General features: G+C 32.0%; 6 protein-coding genes across 7 annotated transcripts; 4 read left to right on the plus strand and 2 right to left on the minus strand.

The window, feature by feature from the left end:
• Nucleotides 1–413: 413 nt before the first annotated feature.
• Nucleotides 414–1,947, minus strand: LOC103845716. The gene has a single exon (XM_009122604.3). The coding sequence runs from the start codon at nucleotides 1,650–1,652 to the stop codon at nucleotides 1,281–1,283; it is 372 nt and encodes a 123-aa protein (XP_009120852.1). The 5' UTR covers nucleotides 1,653–1,947; the 3' UTR covers nucleotides 414–1,280.
• Nucleotides 1,948–2,944: 997 nt separating this feature from the next.
• Nucleotides 2,945–10,144, plus strand: LOC103846200 (the record flags this gene model as incomplete). The annotated part of the gene is given in 5 exon segments (XM_009123106.2): nucleotides 2,945–3,029; nucleotides 3,032–3,151; nucleotides 3,154–3,218; nucleotides 3,221–3,454; nucleotides 3,456–10,144. Coding segments are annotated over 5 exon segments (702 nt in total), but the record flags the coding sequence as incomplete, so codon positions are not given.
• Nucleotides 4,015–5,535, minus strand: LOC103845717 (F-box protein At3g26010). Of its 2 annotated transcripts, none has more exons than XM_033282721.1 (2): nucleotides 5,036–5,535; nucleotides 4,015–4,888 (listed from the first exon to the last, which is right to left on the minus strand). In XM_033282721.1, exons 1-2 carry the CDS (start codon nucleotides 5,472–5,474, stop codon nucleotides 4,119–4,121), a joined length of 1,209 nt encoding a protein of 402 aa, XP_033138612.1. In that variant the 5' UTR covers nucleotides 5,475–5,535; the 3' UTR covers nucleotides 4,015–4,118. The 2 variants fall into 2 exon arrangements, with proteins under 2 accessions (XP_033138612.1, XP_033138613.1); XM_033282722.1 differs by having other exon boundaries at nucleotides 4,015–4,448; nucleotides 4,550–5,535.
• A 7,175-nt stretch (nucleotides 10,145–17,319) lies between the features above and the next one.
• On the plus strand, nucleotides 17,320–18,768 carry LOC103845718. The gene is made up of 2 exons (XM_009122605.3): nucleotides 17,320–17,879; nucleotides 18,510–18,768. The coding sequence occupies exons 1-2, from the start codon at nucleotides 17,376–17,378 to the stop codon at nucleotides 18,552–18,554; spliced, it is 549 nt and encodes a 182-aa protein (XP_009120853.1). The 5' UTR covers nucleotides 17,320–17,375; the 3' UTR covers nucleotides 18,555–18,768.
• A 263-nt stretch (nucleotides 18,769–19,031) lies between these two features.
• Nucleotides 19,032–20,750, plus strand: LOC103845719 (chaperonin-like RbcX protein 2, chloroplastic). Its single transcript, XM_009122606.3, has 5 exons — nucleotides 19,032–19,541; nucleotides 19,618–19,709; nucleotides 19,838–19,895; nucleotides 20,249–20,314; nucleotides 20,419–20,750. The coding sequence occupies exons 1-5, from the start codon at nucleotides 19,269–19,271 to the stop codon at nucleotides 20,539–20,541; spliced, it is 612 nt and encodes a 203-aa protein (XP_009120854.1). The 5' UTR covers nucleotides 19,032–19,268; the 3' UTR covers nucleotides 20,542–20,750.
• Nucleotides 20,751–20,824: 74 nt separating this feature from the next.
• Nucleotides 20,825–22,760, plus strand: LOC103845720 (pheophytinase, chloroplastic). Its single transcript, XM_009122607.2, has 8 exons — nucleotides 20,825–21,115; nucleotides 21,196–21,288; nucleotides 21,374–21,585; nucleotides 21,666–21,810; nucleotides 21,883–21,955; nucleotides 22,041–22,187; nucleotides 22,281–22,406; nucleotides 22,490–22,760. Exons 1-8 carry the CDS (start codon nucleotides 20,874–20,876, stop codon nucleotides 22,577–22,579), a joined length of 1,128 nt encoding a protein of 375 aa, XP_009120855.1. The 5' UTR covers nucleotides 20,825–20,873; the 3' UTR covers nucleotides 22,580–22,760.
• Nucleotides 22,761–24,227: the final 1,467 nt, after the last annotated feature.

Below are 24,227 nucleotides of genomic sequence, written 5' to 3' on the forward strand. Positions count from 1 at the left end.
TCTAAAACATGTAGAAATCAAAATCTAAACATTACTATAATTCTAAAAAACTGTAGAAACTGATTTCTACATATTAGTTGTATTCTACGGATAAGAAATCAGTTCCTAAAAATATGGAAACAAGATATTTGGGAATATTCACTTTTATATTTTGAAAAAAAAAATCGATTTTTTTAAAAAAATAAAAAAACGAAAAAGGAAAAAAAAAATAAAAAAAACGAAAAAAAGAATAAAAAATTATAATTTTAAGGGCATTACTGCCATTTTGAAAAAAATTAGTCTAATGGAACATAAAGTAGTATAGATTAGTATAAAGAGACATAGTTATCATTTTTTTGCTCTAAAAAAACAATTTTCCCTATATAGGAACTAGGAAGTAGTAAGTTCCAAATACACTTGTTTTACTTTCTAAAGTTTTTACATTTACTTGTTTGTTCTGTAAAAAAAACTTGCAACTTATATTAAGTTGTATTTCAGAACTACTAAATTATTATTACAATCTCACACATAACGTGGATCAATCATCTAGTTTCTATCAGTTAAGAACGACGCTCGATTTGAAAATCTGGCAGAATTATAGTGGACAAATGTCGCTTTCAATCCTGAGTATTCATGAATTCATAGTCTAGAATGTACCCCTAACTTTATAAAGTAGTGGTGAGAATTGTTAGTACAAATATACATGTCGGTATCTTTTTTTATCAAAACAAACTTGAAAATAAAAGATATCACTTTGGCATTATTATAGTGATCGATTTTTTTAATCAAAATTTCAAAATTACTCTTTTCTATAACCAAAACAAAGCAACGTTCACAAAGCAATCGCAAAAGTTTTTGTAATTTCTTAACAAATAAAAAAGGTGAAGAAATCCCGGAAAATATTTACGTAGACAATAACAAACTCCCACTTGTCAAAAGATGACAAGAAGAACCACTAGTTGTTTGTGTCAGTGTACATTACATACATGAGGCACCGTAAGATTCATTTTAGGAGTTTAGCTCATGCATCCATTCATCCACAAAACTTTTCTATTGCAACAGTTTTTTTAATCTACATCTCATTTTATAAAGGGAATTTTTCGAATACAAGTAGAATATACACACGCAGAGACACTTAATTTTATCTACATGAAGACACTCTGATAAGACTTGAAAGATCTTCGGCAAAAGTTTCCCTCGTACACATACTTTAACATCTCACATGAGAGACTAGATTTTACATGGATGTTTCATATCTCAAGCGGGTCATATGTTTTAAGGAAAATTTTAGGTTGATCGATCTACCTAGCCCCAAAGGGGAACCACATCTCATGGATGTCTGACTGGTACGAGACCATGAACAAGATGATCACGAGAACTGTTGCTACTCCCCAAGGAGAAGAACCAGCACGGTGGATGGAGTCTTGTTCAGGCCAGAGGACGTAGAAGGAAAGGCCGCCTGAGAAGATGTGGACGAGGAGGAGGAGGAAGAGAGGGGAGAGCATGAAGACGAGCTTGAGCTGGTTCATGGTGTCTTCGAGGACGGACTCGTAGTTCAAGTACCATGTGAGGGACAACACGAAGAACACAACCATGAAGAAAAAACAGACATGTGGGTCTGGGAGAGAGAGGTAGTCCAAGTACGATGAACCGTAGTATGGTGATCTCTCCATGTATAACTCTTCTTCTTCTTGATCTTCTCTAGTTTTGGCGAAGGTCTGAGTTTTTAGAATGTGTAAAGGGAAGTCTAGATGTCTCTCTATAAGTGTGTGTGTAATGTATTTATACCAAGAAGTAGATTATCTCTAGAGAGAAGAAAAGAGTAGTATTCGCTTATTAAGATATTGCAGGGCTTTTGGGGGTTTGAAGTGGTCGGTTCAGACCACGTGGATATTGTCCTATGGTTCTGTATTAAAACATCAAATTATTGCCTTTTAAATTTAAAGCCTTTATTGTCAAAAAAAAAAAAAAATTTAAAGCCAAATAAAGCTAAACTAAAGAGCTCTTCATTATTTGTATATATATATATATATATATATTTGAAATTATAATTTGTAAAAAGAAGGTAGGTTGAAATATGAAAAACGCTCTGTGCTCTAAAACTTACTTGGATATGCTGCTGTGGTTCTACATCGGTCGCTTGAACAAGTAGAGAAAAAATATCCAAAACCTTATCATAAGCTGTGAATTTGATTGAATATTGTTTGCGATAATACAGGGGATCAGGAGATTACGTCAAAATATTTTGATTTTTAATTAGTTTATTTTTGGATGTCATGATGCATGGATCCTTTCGTGGACGGAGTCACGGAAGTCGGTTAATAATGACGGTAGTAGATTTTCATCAGATTAATTTATTACTATGAACAAAAATCTGACCGGTTCACTTCTGCAATTAAGGCTGGGCTCAGTAACCCGAATTCTAAACCGAACATGATGCATATCTAGTTTTAGAAAAAAACGAATGAATTTTGTAGTGCGTTAGAAAACATATCCAAACAACCAGGAATGTTATTAATCAAATTCAAATGGATAACCTGAAACACCCGAAAAATTGAAAGATCTGAAGAAACCAATTTAAATGTCCAAATTAATATATACAATATAAATATTTGAAACATAATTATATAATTCAAATATTCAATGTCATATTTATTTCAATATTATATCTAACAATAAGTATTTTAAATTTTAAAAAGTACATTAAATACCCAATTTCACGGATTAAACTTAAACTGGTTTAAAATAAAAGCAAGAAAATTTGTTTTGAAGTCAGTCACAAGTTAAGTTATTATTTATGATTTTAAATACTTAAATCAAACATCAAATTATTTATATATGTCAAAAACGTTCATCAAATTATGTACTTATTATTGTGTTAAAAGTTTTTAAACACTCATATATTAGAAATAGTTTAGAAAATATCTTTATATAAATATTTTTTTTGACTAATATTTAATTATACTTTGCACTTGGTCTATGGCACCACTTTAACCACATCAAACTATTTTCTCTTCATTCAAAATCATACATATCATGTACATGGTTTCCCTTTCAAAACTAAGATATCTAGAGCTCTCTTGATCATTGTAGGCTCCTCACTTTTTTTATGTCTGTGGATCTCTTCCTGGTCAAAAGAACCACCAACCATTTGATCCCAGTGACAAAACTATCCCCATAACTTTGAGCACTCCTGCATCTCCGTCACCTTCATAACCTATGCGGCTTTTGCCATCATTTTTTTTACAAAACTAGACCAATGGCTCATAGGGACGTCATCAACTTAATAGTAGCACTCGCCTTCGCGCAACAGCTCTTTCTCTTCCATTTCCACTCGTCCGACAACACGGGCGTTGATTGCCACTACCATTACAACTCGTGGTTTTTGTATCTTTGGTCAAACACTCTTGGCGATTGCCTTACCAACACTCTTGCATGCATGCTTTGGACACAATGTTTGGTTTCAAAGGATTTGATTTCCACACGTTGAAGAAGGTACATATACAATTAGATGCTAAGCATCGAACGTAAATATACAATTGGTTAATATTCAGTATAGCTGGTTTCTGGTGAGTGTAACAATCTTTGCAATGTGGTTTTATATTATTTTGCAAAGAATTTATGGTGAGAAAATTGAATATTCTGAGCTTCGGACAAAGACATCAAAATCATGATGACTAGCTTGAGAAATCATGGCTGCTGGAAAAGTACCAACTTCTAATAATATTTTCGTATTCCAATCCAGAGAGCTTGATCATGTGAATTTAAACTTAATTCTGTATTTATTTAAATGACACTAGATAGGAGACGATCCATTCATGTATAGTGTGTTACACATATATGAACGTGATTAATTTGGATTTGAGCCCAAAGTAAATCGATTCTTTGTTGTAATAACCAAACATGTTTTTGACTTCAAATACTTCTTTAATAATATTACCGACAATAATGGATTGATGATGATACTATTGTTGTGGCTATTGAACACCTTTGTCCAAAACTAGTTCGTAGGATTAAAATAATCGAAAGTGTTCATAATTGAAAGTATTCTATAGAATTCTGAAAAAAACAAATCAAAGAAAGTATAATTCGAAAAAACATTATAGAACAATAATGTCCCACAAAGAAACATACTGATATCACCCCATCCAAAAGTACTCGTCATTGCTTTCATCCCCCATTATTGCCGCACGTTCCCTCATCATTGTCTCATGTTCCCTCACCATTCTCTCATGTGTTGCACTAGCGTGAGAAAGCAGCGAAGTTGTATCTATCATCTCAGCATGGGGAGGACGAGGCACTGATTCCATCCACCGCGGGATCACGAACTGGAACAACCAGATACAAACCTGAAAGTTCAAGTCTTCGTCTGATGATGATCTTGGACGCCATAACTCATTCACACTTTTCTTACAAACAGACTTGTCAATGAAACAATCATTAGCTGCATCCCCCAGGACTGTGTAGTCCTGTTTCCGCAAGTTACACGATACCAAATGATCATCCCGTTGACTCCATAGATAGACAGTAGCGACATCAAATGGATGCATTGCCATGGGTGCATAGTTACCTGTAATCGGAAAGCCGACTTCCCACAAAAGCTCCCAAGAGTAGTCATCATTGTTCATCAACCTCCAGATCTTCAAAACAGTTTCATCCTTTTTCGCTAACGTTCTGACGTACATGACAAAGCCTCCTGAGGTAGTCAAGGTTCGTTTGTAGTCCTTGTTGTGATCCGGATAGTCCGGTAACTGCACAACCCGGAATTGATCGGATTCAGAATAGAAATCATGAGCTAAGAGTACTCCACGCACAGAGAGACAACCAAAGTAGATTGTACCGTTGAGGTTGATATTATACATGTTGCCGATTTGAATAGGAGAGTGAATCACTTTAAAAGTCCAGACCCCTGTCTCGGAGGAATACAGTAACACACTCAAGTCACTCGAGAGATAATCATTTGTAACTTGGTAAGAAGCTATCCTAATCACATTAAACCTCAAAACGACGCCGTCCTCGTCCAAGCGAGTCACTAAACCGAACACGGAAGAAGCACCTTTGGGATCAGAGGGAGGTGGGGGGATTTTGATCCATTGCTGTAAAACCGGACTCCCCACGTAGCAGTAAGCTTTATCAGATCCGTCTGTGATCAAAACCAATCCACCGGAAGAGTCCATATAGTCGCAACCGTTATGATAGTGTTTGAAAGACGGTGGGATGAGTGGAGCTGGAGACTTGGGAAGATAATCCCATGTTTTGCGTCCATGGAAGACTATGAGTTCGTCTTGTCCGAACACGAGCGACCACGATGATGAAGAAGAGGAGGAGGAGTTTCGGTGCAGAGATAAAAAGAGACGGCGGAAATACGGGGATTCGATTGTCGATTTCCATTTCTTGCAGACTGATTTGAATCTGCAGATGGTTCTCAAGGGTGATCTCGCTAGAATCTCTGTCTGCAACACCTCCAAGAGATGTGTTTTTGTTTCCATCGCCATTGGAGATGTCTCTCTCTCTCTGCGAAAGTGACGACTAGAGGGTTTCGAGGTTTTTTAGTTAGTGAGGTGTGTAACGCTAAATTTTTGCGTTAGAACTGAAAGGAGGCGATAAGGCAACATTGTTTTACATAAAAGATATGGGCCTTAGGGCATCAGCATCAATGAACCTTAAGGGAGGTTCATAACTTTAATTTTTTATTATTATTTTTTTTAACTTTTCTGTTTGATTTTAAAAAAAAAAAAAAAATTAAGCGGACCAATCACGGGCCGCCACATGGCATGGGACCCGCGATACAGTGATGAACCAGGTTCATCCCAGTGATCCTGCAAAAGCTGAGTTCACAAAAAATAGAATATTTTAATATTTTTTTTTTTGGGGAAAGGTGTGAACTTCTGCATTGAACCTTCAATGCAGATGCTCTTAGTAATACAAATCTATACTAGCCGCATTGAACCCAACTAAAATGAACAAACGAAAATACCATATAAGATAACACTAAAAAAATTTCTTCAGCAAATATAGATTTTAAAGATCAAATTATCAAAATATTTCATTAAAGAGTAATATACAGTTAAGGTTAACTAATTTAAAGCTTACAGTTAAAATTTGAGATTGAGATTTGGGATTGAGATTTAAAATTTTATAAAATAAAAAATAAATATTAAAATTTTGAAAATAAAAATCTTAAAAATAGCTTCAAAAAGTATTTTCGAATTACAAAAAAAATTTGAAAAAAAATCAAAACAATAAAATTTATAAAAAAATTGGAATTTAAAACATATATTCTAAAACTATAAAAAAATATATATTTTTATTATTTATTTTTATATTTATGTTTTATTTTTATATATCTAGGGTATTGCGGTCTTTTTACCTATTAAATAAAATGTTTTGGTAATTTTTTTTCCTTGTGGTCTATTTTTGTAAACAAAATTTGAAAATAGTCTATTTATGAGAATTGTCCATGAACAAAAGTACAAAATTATTAAAGCCCAAAACTAGTGTGATGTTTTATTATGTTTTGTTTAATTTATAAATAATATTAATTAATAAGACGTTATAAAAAATATTAATTAATAAATAATAGAGTTTATACAATAGACATGTGACATATTTGTTATCTAATGTAACTTAATAAATAAATAAAAATGAGGAAAGTATACAAAAGTACATCTGAATTCGCCTTAGGAAACTCTCTCAGCCTGCTAACCGAGGAGCAGTGCTTAGGATAAATCTCGTTTATTCCAGATCTGTCGTTTGATCATCTCTCTTCTAAAGCTGTCTTGTTCCACCTCCATGGTCCTGATGATGAATGCTTCTCCTCTTTCGCGCTTTAAGGTTCTTCTCGTCGCCGTGTAATCCTTCACGTTAGTTTTCTTCTGACATCTGCCCTTCGAAACTCCAGATATGGCGCCGTGTAGCCCTCATATTGAAGCTCCTTCTCTTGGCTGCCCTCCAGACCTTCCAGACGTCGTATTTTTCAAAGCTCTTCTTTGTTTCTTCGACGCTTTCTCCAAACTATTTCTTCAAACTCTTATCCATATCTCAACTCTGAAGCCTCCATCGAGGATGGCGACAAAGAATGATGGTGGTGGTGGTCTCCATGTGTCTGCTATTGACACTTTCTTCACCTAAGGGCTTATATCTCATGTGATATATAGGTTTCTATTTGAGTGTGTCGACTGGCCTTCGATCAGTTTTTGTTTCGACCTCCATGTTATTCCTCCTCATAAGGTCCTTCATGTTCATCTATCTCTTTATTTTCCACCTATTGTGCTACTGTATAATGGTTTAGGCAGATATTTGTGTAGGCAACGTTAGAGTTGAGGTTCATGACTTTAGCTGGTGATGTACTAATGGGCTTAGTTCATTTGGTTCTACTTTTACGATCTTTAATAGTATTTATATCACTTTGGCGTGATTTCCTGCCATTTTTTTTACGGGTTCTATTCCGGCTGTTGGTGTTGTTGTCTTATATCTCTCTTCTTTGGCAGGTAGAAGAGAAACTCATTGTCATCTTTAGCCCGATGAATATGGATGTGGCGGGTTATGATTTCCCACTTGTCCCTCGTTTAAATCAGTCTCTTTTTGTGATATTTTCTCTTATATAGGATGAATTGAATGAACAAGCTTTGTTGGTATTGCAAGGATCTTCTTTCCATCTGACGCTTTTCTCTGCGTATGCTGCAGTGTGTATGGTTTACGGGTTACACTAGATGTCATCTTTCAAGAAGTTTATGGTGTTGTTATGATATGATTTCATATGAGTTTTTATAATCTATATTGTCATTTTATCTCTTATATTATCGTTGTTATTGTTTGTTTGGCTCTCAATAGTTCTTTATATCTTTTTTTTTCTTTGATGAAGTTTAAACGTGTTTAAGATTTATATAACTATGGTTTGATTAAAAAAAAGGGAAATTGCATTCACTATACACAACAAAAACCAAAATTCATTAACTAACTAAAAACACCCCCTCTCTCCTACTTTCTCTTCCTATCTCTCTCTACTCTCTCTCTCAAAATCTAATTTCCCTTATTTTTTTGGTTATTTAACAAATAAGCCCTAAAAAAAATGAGGCAAAATGAAAAAAAAAAGGTTTCACATCAATATTTTTTATATCCTAAAATACAAAACTTTATTAAATAAAATATTTACTACTTTTTGTTGATGTAGTAGCTTTAAAAATTAGTGTAAAGCATGCCTGAAAATTATAGATAGAATTTAAGTGGTAAATTAGTTTTATAGTCCAACCAATCACTCGTTTTCTTATTGAATATAGAGAAGTGCTGCTTTATAGATTAGAATGAATGTGTTGACAAAAAAATTAGAATGAATGTATCTATCTGCAGAATTCATTGTTATAGTTTTCTAAATTACAAGAAATGAGAAATTCCCCGAATATTCTTCCTAATGGTCATTCAAACATTTTTATTAAATAACTAGGGTCGGCCCGGGCTACGCCCGGGTTTTTGTTTAAATTTTAGTTTTATTATATATTTTGTATATTTATTTTGATATATATAAATATTATAATCTATTATAAAATATAAGTAGCTATAAAATTATAATTTTTAAAACATATTTGTTTTTAATCATATGAATCTCAAATTTTTAGTATCCAAATTTTTGATATTTTTTTTTGGAAATTATATTTAAGGTGATGAGCAAAATAAACCAAAATTGATTAAATTTTAATTATGTGTTTGATTGGTTGCATTGTAGAAATGCTTCAATTCACTTGACTTTTTTTAATAAATGTTGTTTTCACATTAGTTTCTGAATAATTTGATTGATCATGCCCTTTAAATTTACAACCCTATATATATATCAGCGGTTTAAAAATTGTAATATTTTATATATTAAAAAAATTGTAACTATGTCACTAAAAACTACAAACTAAATTATTACAACAAAATTTCTGCACTTACAACCAACTAATAAGACCCATGATCTAAATATTTTTTTTATCTTACATATATAATTTTTTTGTGTAAAACTTTGTTAAATGTACAACCAATCATAAATAGTTGAACAATGGTGTTTCTGCAATGTATTATGTTAACATATCTTTTGATGTATTAATTAATTTTGTGTTGTGTATATTTTGTAGTTGTTAGCCTCTAAATAATTGATGTTCTTTTATCTTTTGAATGATATATTAATGGGATGTGAGTTTGAACTTAATTGGTGTGATTTGGGTGTACTATCATACAATGGGTTCACAACTTTACTTGTTTACAATAGTGAATATTTTTATGCTAATATTTTCTCAAGTTTTTTTAGATAGTTAGTTTTTATTTGTTTGTGTCTAAGTGCTCATTTTATTTTAGTTTAAAATGTTGGCCTATTGAACTCATAAGGTGAGAATTTTGTAATTTGTTTGACAAAAGACAAACAGTTTGAAACAAACAATTAATCCAGTTTTAATAAAAAAAGGAAGTTTAGGGTTAAACTCCAAAGAGATTAAAATTCTGGGAAATTCTTAATTCACTTTTGAGAAATATAAATTTTCAATTGGCTTTATTTAATTCTGAATTTGTAAATATTGAGTTAGTCACTAAATTTATATAAATGATTAATTTTTTTTTTGTGTTCGTACTATTGGCCAAGTCTACTGAAAACAGTTAAAGATAGAAACTGAAATCATACGTGCAGTCGAGAGAGAGTGTGGGGAACAAAATTATTTGGTTTGAAATGAAAACAAACGGTTTTATAGAAATTGCACAGCTCGTCTCTTTCTTCATTCTCTCTTCATTGCTGATCCTTACTGCTCCAGTTCCCAACCTTTTAGTAGTCGTAGCTTCTGTTGTCATTATTCTTTCCTGTTTTGAAACTGTTGTCCTTTCTCTTACTATCCAAGATCATGTTTGCATGAAAATGCTGGTCATAATCCCATGATTTCTCCAGTGTCAACTTCAGTCTTCAGCACCCCAATTAACATCATCAACTTAGACATCAAGACCAGAAATATGTACACATGAAGTTCCATTTATCTCTGCCCAATACACGATTTAGCGTTCTTGAATGCGTTTTCTCACACACTGGACCACTCAAACGTATAGAAGCACATACCACTCTTGTTCTACAACTTTGGACAATGGTACTGAACACATAAATAATTTTCCCAAGCATGAACAAACTGTTTGCAGCATAAGAATATCAGTGAGAAAAAAAAACTTTGTTTTCAGGCAAGATTCAACTCTGTCCAAAAAAAATTGATTGTTTTCTTTTTTAACTAACCTGACCAAATGATAATATGGTAAGATAAGATGATTGTACCACACCTTACGGTAAACTGGGCCAGTTGGAGCATTAGCAGCAGAAACAACAGTAACAGGAGGAAAGGCTACATTGAATATAGAACTACAGATTTACTCAAATGTTAATACTTTTACAATTCAGAAACTTGAATAAAGCAGTCAAACGTTGAGGTTTCTTACACCATGAGCTCCAAGTAACGGAAAAGCTGTTGGCTTTGTCAAAGTTGTAACAGGCTGATTGACTGATAAAAGTGCCAGAGGCCCATTCGGAACTGCGCAATGTGTGGTCTGTGAATAACTGGGTTTGGCCTAGGATTTTTGCACAGCTGGTGCTGCCAGTTAAGACTGCAAGAGAACATGTGCACAATGAATCAAGAAACATGTTCTATCATCGTGAGGAAAAAGAAACACACCTTTGATTAATGAGAGTCTGCAGTCTTGAAGATCTTAATGTAGGGAACTACGTCAATTTGTTACGAAAAGGAGGATTTACTTCTGCTAGCATTACGGTCCGGGCTGTTTTAGTGTCTCCGTATTTGAAAAGCTGATCATTTTCCCTGCATTTGATAGATAATTAAGTTCTTGAATACCGGTTAAGAACATATTCCACATATCTACTCATCAACGACATAAACTCGTTAAATACCAACAACAAAGAAACACTATTGCTACTGAGCTTACAAAAATGTTTAATAGAAAAACAAACAGAGTGTACTCACCTCACTCGCTGCACATTCACTCGCTAACCATAATCTTGGCGCTGGTGGAGGTCCAAGAGGAGGAGCCGCTACTGAAAGATTCAGTGAATGAATCCACAACATTCTGGCTAATCTCCGTCGCAAGCCTTACATGAGAGCTTTCCACCTTTTATGGTTTTAGTTCCTATGTTGCTTCGGTTCCTCTTTTGTTGCTCCACCTGTCCTTCCAGTTATCCGAGATAATCTTAATGTCACCGCCGCAGACATTGGAATCGCCTCCATCTTTGGCTCGGTCTTTGCTTGTCTTGCCATAAGGACATCCTGCAATCTATTTAGGCCGCATCTTGCCTCTGCCGCATTAACATCTCCACTGCTCCCGCAGTCCAGTTCACCTCCGAGATAACATAACCACTCTAGAAACAGAGATGATTAAACGGATTAGGATTTGCGCGGATGATGTTTTAGGGGATAAAGATTCACCTTTTTATAGCTGGAGATCCACAGCTTGTAGAGAGAGGAGATGCATTTAATGATAAATCGTGCGTGGAGTGGGTCAACGGATTTAAGAAAGTTGTTAATGGCTATAAATCAATGTATCACATAACGTCTCGGAGGAGAAGAACATGAGGCGAAACGACACGAACAGAGCTAGCCCGACCCAGAGTTTCTTCACGAAGATTCATATCACACAACCTTCCATAAACTCCACCGTGTCACTGCGCCGCCGCCGTAGAACGGAGAGAGGATCAGAACTCCATGGCTTCACGTCTTTAGAATTAGGGCTACAGACAAAATCCATTTGTCAGGCCGTATACACAATTTTCACGCGAAGCCCACATCTAAGCCCGTCACAATTTCGGATTAAATGAATTGATGCGTTTTGGTCGACGGTGACACGTGTCATGCTCAAAACTTTTGATTTTCTGACCTGGATCCTAGGTGGCATCATAGGAGAGAAGCAAACATTACTTTATATAATTAGACTAGGGATTAACCCGGGCTACGCCCGGGATTTTTATTTTTTTCTAATTGAAGTTGTTAAATTATATATATTTAGGCTATGATTTATATTTATATAAATGTTAAAATGCATGTCATAATTAAAATTTATTTTTAAATTTTAACACGTTAAATTAACATATTTTTTACTATTTAAATATTTTTTTGTAATTTTATTGGCTATCTAGTTATCATATTTAACAAAACTATCTTTTGAGTGTTGGAATAAATGTTTTAGAGATTTTATTAAACTGCAGAGTATTTTTGGATCGACCACATGCTCAACATTCGATCGATCCGTAAAATGATGGTCGATCTCCTTGGCCAGGTAAGTACAATTTTAGCAAAAATATCTTTTATTTTCAAATATTAAGTATATAACTATTCTTTTTAATATTTTTTTAATTGTATTTTTGATTAAATTATTGTATTATAATGGTTATGTAAATATTTTTTGTGATGTTTGAATTTTTGTTGTTCGTATACTTAACCTAGATGATATTGATGTTTAACAATTTATTGTTTTCTGGAAATAGAAAATAATGATATATCAAAACGTATCTAATACTTGTTAAATGATATTATAATGTAAATTACATCCATTATTTGAAAATAAATATTTGTTGTTTTTATTTTTTATTTTAAATCAGAAATTATTTTTATTTAAAAACATTATTCATATATAATATAATAGTTTAAGTTTGGAAGATTAATCTAAATATATAAATTATGTATATTTTAAAAAAATAATTTAAGATATTATATATTGAGTATCTGAATAAAAGCTGAATTTCTTATCTTGAAAATCAGATATTTATATTTTTGTCTTCATGTTATACTCACCAATCCATCATTGATATTTATAACTCGGTACGTTTTTTTAAAAACTTAGGTTTAAGTAATAAACGAATTTAATAAATTAAATTCATCACCTATAATGTTCTGTAAACTATATTTGAAAAGTCTCTAAAATTATATTTTAAGCATAATATTATTATTATTATTTAATTTAAGTTATTTTAAACATAATATATGCTAAACCAACTTAAATTATATTTACAATAGGACCATCCTAAACCGGTTAGTAAACCAAAAACAATACTAAACCAATATGAACCAATACTTGATTCGGCGAGGAAGAAAGTGTTTCGGGATAAACGCTTGAATGGTTATTAACTGAAATGGTTTGATCATGAAAGAGTTAGTATGAATATTAACAATAAAATTATGGATTAGATTAATTTAAATTTGTAAGAATACCTTTGAGTCTATGAAAAACAATTCAATTCCCATGAATAAGTTTGGCTTTTGGAAGTTGCGTGTTTCCCAACAATGAATCCACATAACAAAAAGTTTGTTGTTATAAAAAAATCTCATTCAAGGTCATTAAAGGTTTTTGGGACGGCAAGAGTTGATAGTGAAACCATTTTTTTGCTCGAGTGCTTTGAAATTTTCCTTAATAGTGTGAAATTGATGTGGATGGAATAATGAGTTTTATAGGGACTTTTTTGATGTAAAACTATACATTTTTTTTGTTTAATGTGGTATTTCCATTTTTATATAATTTACTACCATTTTAAGATAGAAGTACATTTTAAGATAGATGCTTAAATCTTAATGTACTTTTTCCATTTTTTAAAATGTTTATTTCCATTTCTTATATTTTTATTTACGTAATATCTATATTTTATATTTTTAAATAGATATTTAAATATTAATGTACTTTTTCCATTTTTAAATTGTGTATTTACTTATATTATATATTTTACATTTAAAGATAGATGTTTAATGCTTGATGAACTTTTTCCATTTTTAAAAAAATTGTGTATTTACTTATTATTACATATATAATTCATATATTATATATTTACATTATTTACTTATTATTTATTTTCCTGTATATGTATTTCCATTTCTTGTACTTTTAATTTACTTAATATCTCTATTTTACATTTTAAGATAGATGTTTAAATCTTAATGTACGTTTTCCATTTTTTTAAATTGTATATTTCCATTTGTTATACTTTCTATTTACGTAATATCTATATTTTAAATTTTAATATATATTTTTAAATCTTAATGTAATTTCCCATTTTTTAAATTTGGTATTCACTTATATTATATATTTACTATATTGTGTATATTCACTTATATATTTACTATATTGTGTAATTTCCCATTTTTTAAATCTTTATATTGTGTATTTCTATTTCCTATAATTTCTATTTACTAATAATTTTATATTTTAAGATTGATTTACATTTTAAGATAGATGTTTAAATACTAATGTATTTTTTCCATTTTTTTAAATTGTGTATTTCCTTTTCTTATACTTTCTATTTACTTAATATCTATATTTTACATTTTAAGATAGATGTTTACTATTTAATGTACTCTTTCCATTTTTTAAAAATTGTGCATTCACTTATTATTGTATATATAATTCGTATATTTATATATTCATAATATTTACTTATTATTTATTTTTCTATATATTGAGTATTTCTCTTTCTTATACTTTATATTTAGTTAATGTCTATATTTTATATTTTAAGATAGATGTTTAAATCTTTACGTATTTTTCCATTTTTAATGTAAAACGGCAATATTTAATAGAAGAACTTGGATAAATAGTCAAATATTTATATTTATGTTTTTTTTTCTTTTTTTAATAAAATGGTAATGTTACATTATGAAGATAACCCGTTTTTTTAGTGAACAACGGTAATCTTACATATGTTTAATGTAGTTTTTCCATTTTTTATGTTGTATGTTTACATATTATTTTTATTTTTAAATGTAAAATGGTAATTTTACATATGTTTAATGTAGTATTTCCATTTTTTTATGGTGTATGTTTACATATTATTTATTATTTTCGAAATTATATATAATTTTCTTTTTTACAAAATAGTAATGTTAAATTATGGAGATAAGCCGTCTTTTTTTTTAGTGAAAAATGGTAATCTTACATATGTTTAATGTAGTTTTTTTATTTTTTATGTTGTATGTTTACATATTATTTTCTTAAAATAAAAATGTAAAATGGTAATCTTACATATGTTTAATGTAGTATTTCCATTTTTATGTTGTATGTTTTACATATATTTATTATTTTTAAAATTATATATAATGTTTTTTGTTGTTTGTATAAAACGGTAATGTTACATGATGGAGATAAGCCGTCTTTTTTTTTAAGTGAAAAATAGTAATCTTACATATGTTTAATGTAGTTTTTCCATTTTTTTATGCTGTATGTTTACATATTTTTTATAATTTTCAAAAATAAGTAATATTAAAATGTAAAACTATATTTTATGCCACGTGTCATCTTTCGAGATTATATTATATATTTACTTATTATTTATTTTTCTTTATATTGTGTATTTTTATTTCTTATACTTTCTATTTACTAATAATTTTATATTTTAAGATTGATTTACATTTTAAGATAGATGTTTAAATACTAATGTACTTTTTCTATTTTTTTAAATTGTGTATTTCCTTTTCTTATACTTTCTATTTGCGTAATATCTATATTTTACATTTTAAGATAGATGTTTAAATCTTAATATACTTTTTTCATTGTTTTTAAGTTGTGTATTTCTTTTTCTTATATTTTCTATTTACTTAATATCTATATTTTACATTTTAAGATAGATGTTTAATATTTAATATACTCTTTCCATTTTTAAAAAATTGTGCATTTACTTATTATTTTATATATAATTCGTATATTTATAATATTTACTTATTATTTTTTTATATATTGAGTATTTCTCTTTTTTATACTTTATATTTAGTTAATGTCTATATTTTATATTTTAAGATAGATGTTTAAATCTTTACGTATTTTTCTATTTTTAATGTAAAACGACAATGTTTAATAGAAGAACTTGGACAAATAGTCAAACATATTTATGTTTATTGTAGTATTTCCATTTTTATGTTGTATGTTTTACATATATTTATTATTTTCAAAATTATATATAATGTTTTTTATTTTTTTTTATAAAACGGTAATGTTACATTATGGAGATAAGCCGTCTTTTTTTTAAGTGAAAAATAGTAATCTTACATATGTTTAATGTCACGTGTCATCTTTCGAGATTATATTATATATTTACTTATTATTTATTTTTCTTTATATTGTGTATTTTTATTTCTTATACTTTCTATTTACTAATAATTTTATATTTTAAGATTGATTTACATTTTAAGATAGATGTTTAAATACTAATGTACTTTTTCCATTTTTTTTTAAATTGTGTATTTCCTTTTCTTATACTTTCTATTTGCGTAATATCTATATTTTACATTTTAAGATAGATGTTTAAATCTTAATATACTTTTTTCATTGTTTTTAAGTTGTTTATTTCTTTTTCTTATATTTTCTATTTACTTAATATCTATATTTTACATTTTAAGACAGATGTTTAATATTTAATATACTCTTTTCATTTTTAAAAAATTGTGCATTTACTTATTATTGTATATATGATTCGTATATTTATATATTTATAATATTTACTTATTATTTTTTTTTATATTGAGTATTTCTCTTTTTTATACTTTATATTTAGTTAATGTCTATATTTTATATTTTAAGATAGATGTTTAAATTTTTACGTATTTTTCTATTTTTAATGTAAAACGGCAATGTTTAATAGAAGAACTTGGACAAATAGTCAAACATATTTATGTTTATTGTAGTATTTCCATTTTTATGTTGTATGTTTTACATATAATTATTATTTTCGAAATTATATATAATGTTTTTTGTTTTTTTTTTTATAAAACGGTAGTGTTACATTATGGAGATAAGCCATCTTTTTTTTTAAGTGAAAAATAGTAATCTTACATATGTTTAATGTAGTTTTTCATTTTTTAATGCTTTATGTTTACATATTTTTTACAATTTTCGAAAATAATTAATATTAAAATGTAAAACTATATTTTATGCCACGTGTCATCTTTTGGGAGAAATTTTTTCCGCTGATGTGAACGTCATATGGAGCCTCAAAAGCTCCCTTTTATTTTTTTCATTTTTTAATGCTTTATGTTTACATATTTTTTACAATTTTCGAAAATAATTAATATTAAAATGTAAAACTATATTTTATGCCACGTGTCATCTTTTGGGAGAAATTTTTTCCGCTGATGTGAACGTCATATGGAGCCTCAAAAGCTCCCTTTTATTAGTAGAGATTGATTAGATATTACGATTTAGGTGACTTGATTTTGTAGAATTTTGCTGGCTTATCCATGAAAATTCTCCCGGCAATTACGTCAAACAATTCACTTATCTCAAGAAAAACTATATTAAAACAAAAACGAAGAGCCAAATTAAATACATAACACGAACGAAGCTTAAACAATCAACGAACACTTTCTCACAACTCACAAGTCTCTCCTTCTTCTCTATCATCTCAACAAAGCATGGCCCTTTACCTCTTCTCTCTCACCCTCCTCTTCTCTCTCGCCCTCCTCACCACGCCCACCCTTTCCCTTTACGAACCCGACCCGGATTCGGATTCGATCTCCTCCACCGTCTACGAGCTCCTCCCCAAGTACGGCCTCCCGAGCGGTCTCCTACCCGACTCCGTCACCAACTTCACCCTCTCCGACGACGGCCGCTTCGTCGTCTACCTATCCAAGCCCTGCACCATAGAGTTCGACTACCTCGTCTACTACGAGAAGACCATATCCGGACGAATCGGTTACGGCTCCATCACCGAGCTCGAGGGCATTCAGGTGAAGCGGTTCTTTCTCTGGTTCGATGTAGATGAGATCAAGGTCGATCTGCCTCCCAACGATTCAATCTACTTCAAGGTTGGGATTATCAACAAGAAGCTTGATATTGACCAGTTCAAGACTGTTCATTCTTGTGGGGATGATGGTGTTTCTGGATCTTGTGGAGGTTCTTGGATGAGTTTTCTCCAGGTAAAAAAAAGAAAGTTGGTTTCTTGCGGTTCTGGGTTTTTGGATTTGATCTCAAAGTTGTGAACTTTCTGGTTGGTTTGGATGATTGAGATAGTAATCAAAGGGTTTCTAAATTTAGATGGCAGCTCAAACTAGCTTTTTGTAGTTTTGGGGGTTTAGGGTTCTAGAGGATGTATTGGTTAAGGGTTTTTGTGGGAGATACGGATTAGATTCTGGAATCTCTGAGTTTTTATGGAATCTTTAAGTGCTTGGGATTGTAAATGACCAACGTGTAAATTTTCATGTAAGTCAACCACAAAGGCTAAAGAACAGACCTTGGAATAGGAATTTAAAAGTTATCTGCTTAAAGATTATGCTTTCGCATTGCTGTTTTTTTGGATTGTAGGAAACACATCGGAAATTACTAGTTTTTAATACTCTGGTTGGTTCTCGTTTGTTCTTGTAGTTCGTTTTGGTAGCTTAATGGCTAGCTGATAAACGTGGAATGCTGTTTGTTAGAATGCTGTTCACCAGCCTTGATGAAATGTTATCCTATCTTTTATGATTTTGGTCTTGTTTCTCTGAGTTGTTATTGCCTTGGATCTTTTTCAAACCATACATGCACTAACCCAAGTTTTTTTGTTTGAGCAGATTCCAGAAATGATGAATGAAGCTGAGATGCTGATTACCGAGTAAAGTAGTCTCAACAATCTACCACAACACCACGAAGATGGAGTTTAGTGTCAGACAACTTTGTACAAATACGTTCGGTACTCTAGACAAGTCTTTATAAAGATTTGGTAATGAAAATGTCAAATATTTCCTTCATGTAAAAGTCTTGTTAAAACTCTGTTCCACGAACATGATGTATCCATAACTACATGAACTAAATGTTCCTTAGTACGATCCTCACCAGTCACCACTAAAGTAGACTTTCATTGTTCAAGTTCCCTACTGCTCTAGTAGTATATATCATGTATATGGCATCACTGAGTGAAAGATGCATTCTATAAGCTGATACATCAATTCAAATATAAGCATTAGAAAGAGAACTAAGAACACGTAGGAGTCCTAAACCATCTATCTATACAAAGATAAACTTAATCATTTCTCCAACGGCGGTTGTTCGAACTCGTGACTTCTCCGAGTCTCTTTCCCTCAAGTTACAAGATGACAACAAATACAACCTCATTCTAAGGAGTGCACGTAGTCCCTCACGGTGCTCGTCTTGTTTGTCTTTTGCCTTTGCTTTGTTGTTTTGAAAATAAATATCTCAAGACTTCTCCCTGAGCTTCACTGGCTAGTATTCAACGGCCATTTCCCATCCTACAGACCCAATTCTTGTTTCCTGTGTTTCTTCTTTTGCTTTGTTTTTTTTAGCGAAAGTGTTGATCTTGCTGTTTGGAGATAATGTTCGGTGCTTTGTTTGATGTTGGCTCGTCGGTTTTGGATTCACCAAACGTTCCATGTTTATGTCTGGATGCTCACGCAAGGACCTCTCGAAACAAGAAGAAGATCCTTGGCAGCAGTGCAGGAAGCTCCTTCACTGGTTCAGGCATTGTTCTCAGGCTCTCTTCGAAGCGCGTACCAAGGATTGCGACTCGAAGGAGCAAAAGAAGGCTCTTGATTGTCAATGAGGACGTTGCTGGGAACTATGATGATACCTTCGGAGATGTTAAAACGGTGAGGTTTGGAGGAAGATCTTTTGGCATGATAAAGCTTCTTATGGCTCTCTCATCACTTTTTTTCAGTTTTGCAGCAACTTATTAATTATTTCACATACAAAGCTGTGAGGACGGTTCTTCATCAGCTCTACGAAATGAATCCTCCCCAGTACACTTGGTTCTATAAGTAAGTTTCTTTCTGCTCTCCATGATTTGAATCTCTCATTTTGATCAAGTTTTGTATATTAGATTAAAAAACACTTAGGCGATCATTTCTGGCTTGTGGTCTTATGGGTCTCTTTTGCTTTACAACAGTTACGTCGTATCAAACAGACCAACCGATGGCAAACGTTTCCTCCGCACTCTCGGCAAGGTGTAAATCAAGTTTAGCTTATATCATTTGCTTAGCCTAGTTAAAGAAGTTTAGCTGCTCAAACTTTGGCTATGGGTCTACTATGTTTAGCCTAGGACTGAATGTAGCTGATTGTAGCTCTGATGAGTTGGTTAGAGAGCAGTTAGTGAGGTCTGATTTGCTAGAAGGGTTTGGCTGAGAGGTCTTCCAAGTTTGATGAATTAGAATAAGAACACCCCGTGCTGTGATAAACTCTGTTTGATTCCGCCTGTTTAGAGCTTGGTATCAATATGGAGAGGAAGAAGAGTCTTTTGTGAGTTTATCTGAGAGCATAAACAGACTCATTTGTTTATCTTGTGTAAACCACTTTGTAGGAGAGCCAGGAGCTTGCAGAAAGAGTGATGATCACGCGTCTCCACTTGTATGGCAAGTGGATCAAGGTAAAATCAACCTCTAAATCTCCCTCCTTGCTTGAGTTATGTTTTTCTTAAATCTGCCATGGGAACCAGAAGAGACTCAACATCAAAGGCTTTGTTGCTTGTAGAAATGCGACCATGGGAAGATATACCAAGATATAACAGATGAGAACTTGGCTTTGATGCGTGAACGACTTATGGAGACTGTGATATGGCCTTCCGATGATTCAAACTCAGAGGTTATCAGCTGAAGAAGAATGTCACACCACTGCATTTAGGAACATGAGTCTTTTTAGTTTGATTTTACATTGTAATATAGTCATGAAGCTCACATCAACACCACTAATATATGAAAATATTGACTAACAGTTGCAAAAAAAATATAACAGACTTTCAGTAAAAGATGATTTAAAAATATATAACAAACAAAAACAAAACTCTTACATGACGTGAACATGACGTAAGGGAAACGCGGTTGGTCCGAATCGTGACACTTGGCCTTCTTACAACTCCAAAACCGTATTAAGAGCAAAAAGATATCAATGTCTCTTCTCTTCTCACTGTTTTCAACCCGAAACCAGTCATGGCGAACATTAGAGCTTTACCACTCACAAGTTTGGAAACAACATCGCTGCTCTTCAGTAAAAGAGTTCTTTTCAAGAACACTTCGATTATCAGTTTCACAGAAACCCATTTTCTCCGACAATCGGTTCCGACAGGAATCACACGATCTCGGACTTCAAGGGGAAGTGGGTCCGTCTCATGTTCTTCTGTAACAGACAAAGCTTCTACCCTCGAAGATGTTTGTCCAGAAGTTCGAACCTTGTAACTCACCTTCCTCTGCTTCATCTATAACTATAACTTTTCTGTGGTTCTGATTAAATCAACTTTCTTGGTATTTGCAGAACATGGAACTGGAAAGGCTATTCGATAAGATATCAGTGCGCTGGAACCAGTGGCCCTGCCTTAGTCTTGGTTCATGGCTTCGGTGCTAACAGGTAGCTTCTCCTTACCAAGAACCCTAGTTTGCTAATAGGTATCAGTTAACATTTTTGCAATCACGTGTTTTTGTTCTGTGGTCAGTGACCATTGGAGGAAGAACACACCTATTCTTGGCAAATCATATAGAGTCTACTCAATCGATCTGATCGGATACGGATATTCAGATAAACCAAACCCTAACGAGTTTGGAGGAGAACCGTTCTACACTTTTGAGACATGGGGTGAGCAGCTCAATGACTTCTGTATTGATGTGGTCAAAGACGAAGCCTTTTTTATATGCAACTCTATCGGAGGTTAGCTCTTCGAGTTTCTTTTAAGTTTTCTTTCTGTGTCTCTTGGTTCAGTTAATGAAAGAGAGATTGGTGTTCGTTAGGACTTGTTGGTCTTCAGGCAGCAGTGAGTAAGCCAGAGATATGCAGAGGGCTTATGCTTATAAACATATCTCTCCGTATGCTTCATATCAAGAAGCAACCATTGATTGGAAGACCTTTCATCAGATCATTCCAGAACTTACTTAGGTATTGTATTGTAATCTTAAAGATTCTCTTGTGGTGTTGCTGTAGCTGAACATTGTCATGTTCTCGTCTTAGGAATACTCCGGTTGGGAAACTATTTTTCAAGAGCATTGCTAAACCGGAGACAGTGAGAAGCATTCTTAGCCAGGTATTGATGATTACTGTTGTAAGTTGCATGATTTTTTTATATCTTGTAACTGAGTGAGCTTAAGGATTATTTGTTTGCAATTTAGTGTTACCATGATAGCTCTCAAGTGACGGATGAGCTAGTTGAGGCAATTCTAAGGCCAGGTCTTGAGCCTGGTGCTGTTGATGTCTTCCTTGAATTCATCTGTTACTCTGGTGGACCGCTTCCTGAGGATTTACTCCCACTGGTCAAGGTTTGTTACTCTGCTCTTCCTCCTTAGACATAGTTAAAGCTAAACCTTAATTTTTTTTTACTTCACCATGGCAATATCATTAACTGTTTGCAGTGTCCGGTTCTAATTGCGTGGGGAGAAAAAGATCCATGGGAGCCAATTGAGCTTGGACGAGCTTATGGTGATTTTGATGCGGTTGAAGAGTTTGTTGTTCTGCCTGAAGCCGGCCACTGTCCTCAGGTCTCTCCTCTCTCTCTCTCCAATGAAGTAACCCTCTATTTTTCTTCTTGTTCTTCTTATTGTATTTATGTAAAATTTTGCAGGATGAGAAGCCGGAAATGGTGAACCCACTTATCGAATCATTCGTTGCAAGACATTCAAATTCAAGTGCAGCCCTTGCTCCAGGCATTTGATCTCGGTTTCTTTTACATTTTTTGTATATCTGTACAGAAACATATCTTCTGAACCAGCGCAAACCATGCGTGACTGGAACTGTCCATAGGTGAAAGCTCAATGTGACAAAACTGTGATTGTATGCGTAGGTATATTTGATGAAAAGAGCTCAGTAAAGGAAACAGAACCTTTTAAGCCGTTTACAAAAAAAAAAAAAAAAAAAAAAGGAAACAGAACCTTTTAATCCAGACACAATAATTCTTCCTTGGTTCAAGCGTGTTGTTTTAAAAACTTATCAAACATGCATTGAGAATCTTATCCACGTCCGAACAAAACAAAGTCTCTTTGGTAATCCTTTACCATTTTAATAGCAACATGCTCTCTCACTTGTCCGATCACATTCATATCGCCACAGTACACATTACCGAGACTTTCAAGCTCATACTATTATCAATGCTCTAAAATTCTGACTTGGAACTTTTTTTTGTTTATTGTTTCTTGTGGGCTACATAGAGAAACCTAAACTTACTCGCACGCTTCAGTTCAAACATCCTAATCATACAAAACCTCGAGCAAATAAAGATGGGGAAAATCAAAAGTTAACAACTTTTGAGAGACCAAAAGAATTTCCGACAGAACCCATCACGCTAGTAGACATGATTCAGGGAACTCCAATTCAAATCACATGTTTGGCTTAAGCTTGATCGGTCCTTAATCAATAAACCTCGTATCTATACTATTAAAGATTTAAAGTATGATCTTATTTTAAAATTTTGGATTCTGCCTTTGAATTTTCATTATATTTACATCTAATGTCATTTCTTTTTCACTCATAAATATAATTCATTTTAATAAATGAATTTACAAAAATCATGATGAATATGAGTTTCCTTATAAATCATAGGTATTATTAAATTGCCCAATATTTAGTCAATTTAAAAGATTGCAATCTTTTAATTTAATACTTAACAAAAACGATTTTATAAATAGCATATATATATAATCATATATAATTTTAAATTTATTGAATATTCTCAAATCTAGGTTTTAAATTATTATGAATAATTATTTAATTTCGTTTAATCTATGTGGAGACCAATTCACTTTCACAATGTAAATTTTTACATGTGTTAATTTTTTTACTAACTTTTCTTTTATGGTTTTTAACTAAATTTACATTATTTTGAACTCACTAAGCATGACAACCGTAGATATTAATATTTTTATACATGAATTACATTGATTTAATTTTCTATTTTTTTTTAAAATAAAAAATCTAAACATTATTTTCAGTTTTTAGAAATGAACTAAACATTTCTTAAGAAAAATACAATACAATTTTTTTTCTAAAAATTAAATGATTTTGGTCACTCAAAATAAACCCAAACCGGTCTAAATAGATGATCAATACAATTTCATGAATCTAAATAGATAATATTATTGAAAACTTAAAAATAAATGGATTCAAACGATCGAGATGTATATGTTTTTGTTGAAAATGAGACGGATTTAAATAAGGTGGATCTACCATTTTATCATTTTTAACAAAGCATTTGATGAATTTTTATTATATTTTTACAAAGTATAATATATTAATATCCCACGCTTTTAAACTGCGGATCAAAATCTAGTTGCATATTACAGAAAAAGGACAGAGATATAGTACAA

Source organism: Brassica rapa, chromosome A10, assembly GCF_000309985.2.
Source record: "Brassica rapa cultivar Chiifu-401-42 chromosome A10, CAAS_Brap_v3.01, whole genome shotgun sequence".
Classification (NCBI taxonomy): domain Eukaryota; kingdom Viridiplantae; phylum Streptophyta; class Magnoliopsida; order Brassicales; family Brassicaceae; genus Brassica; species Brassica rapa.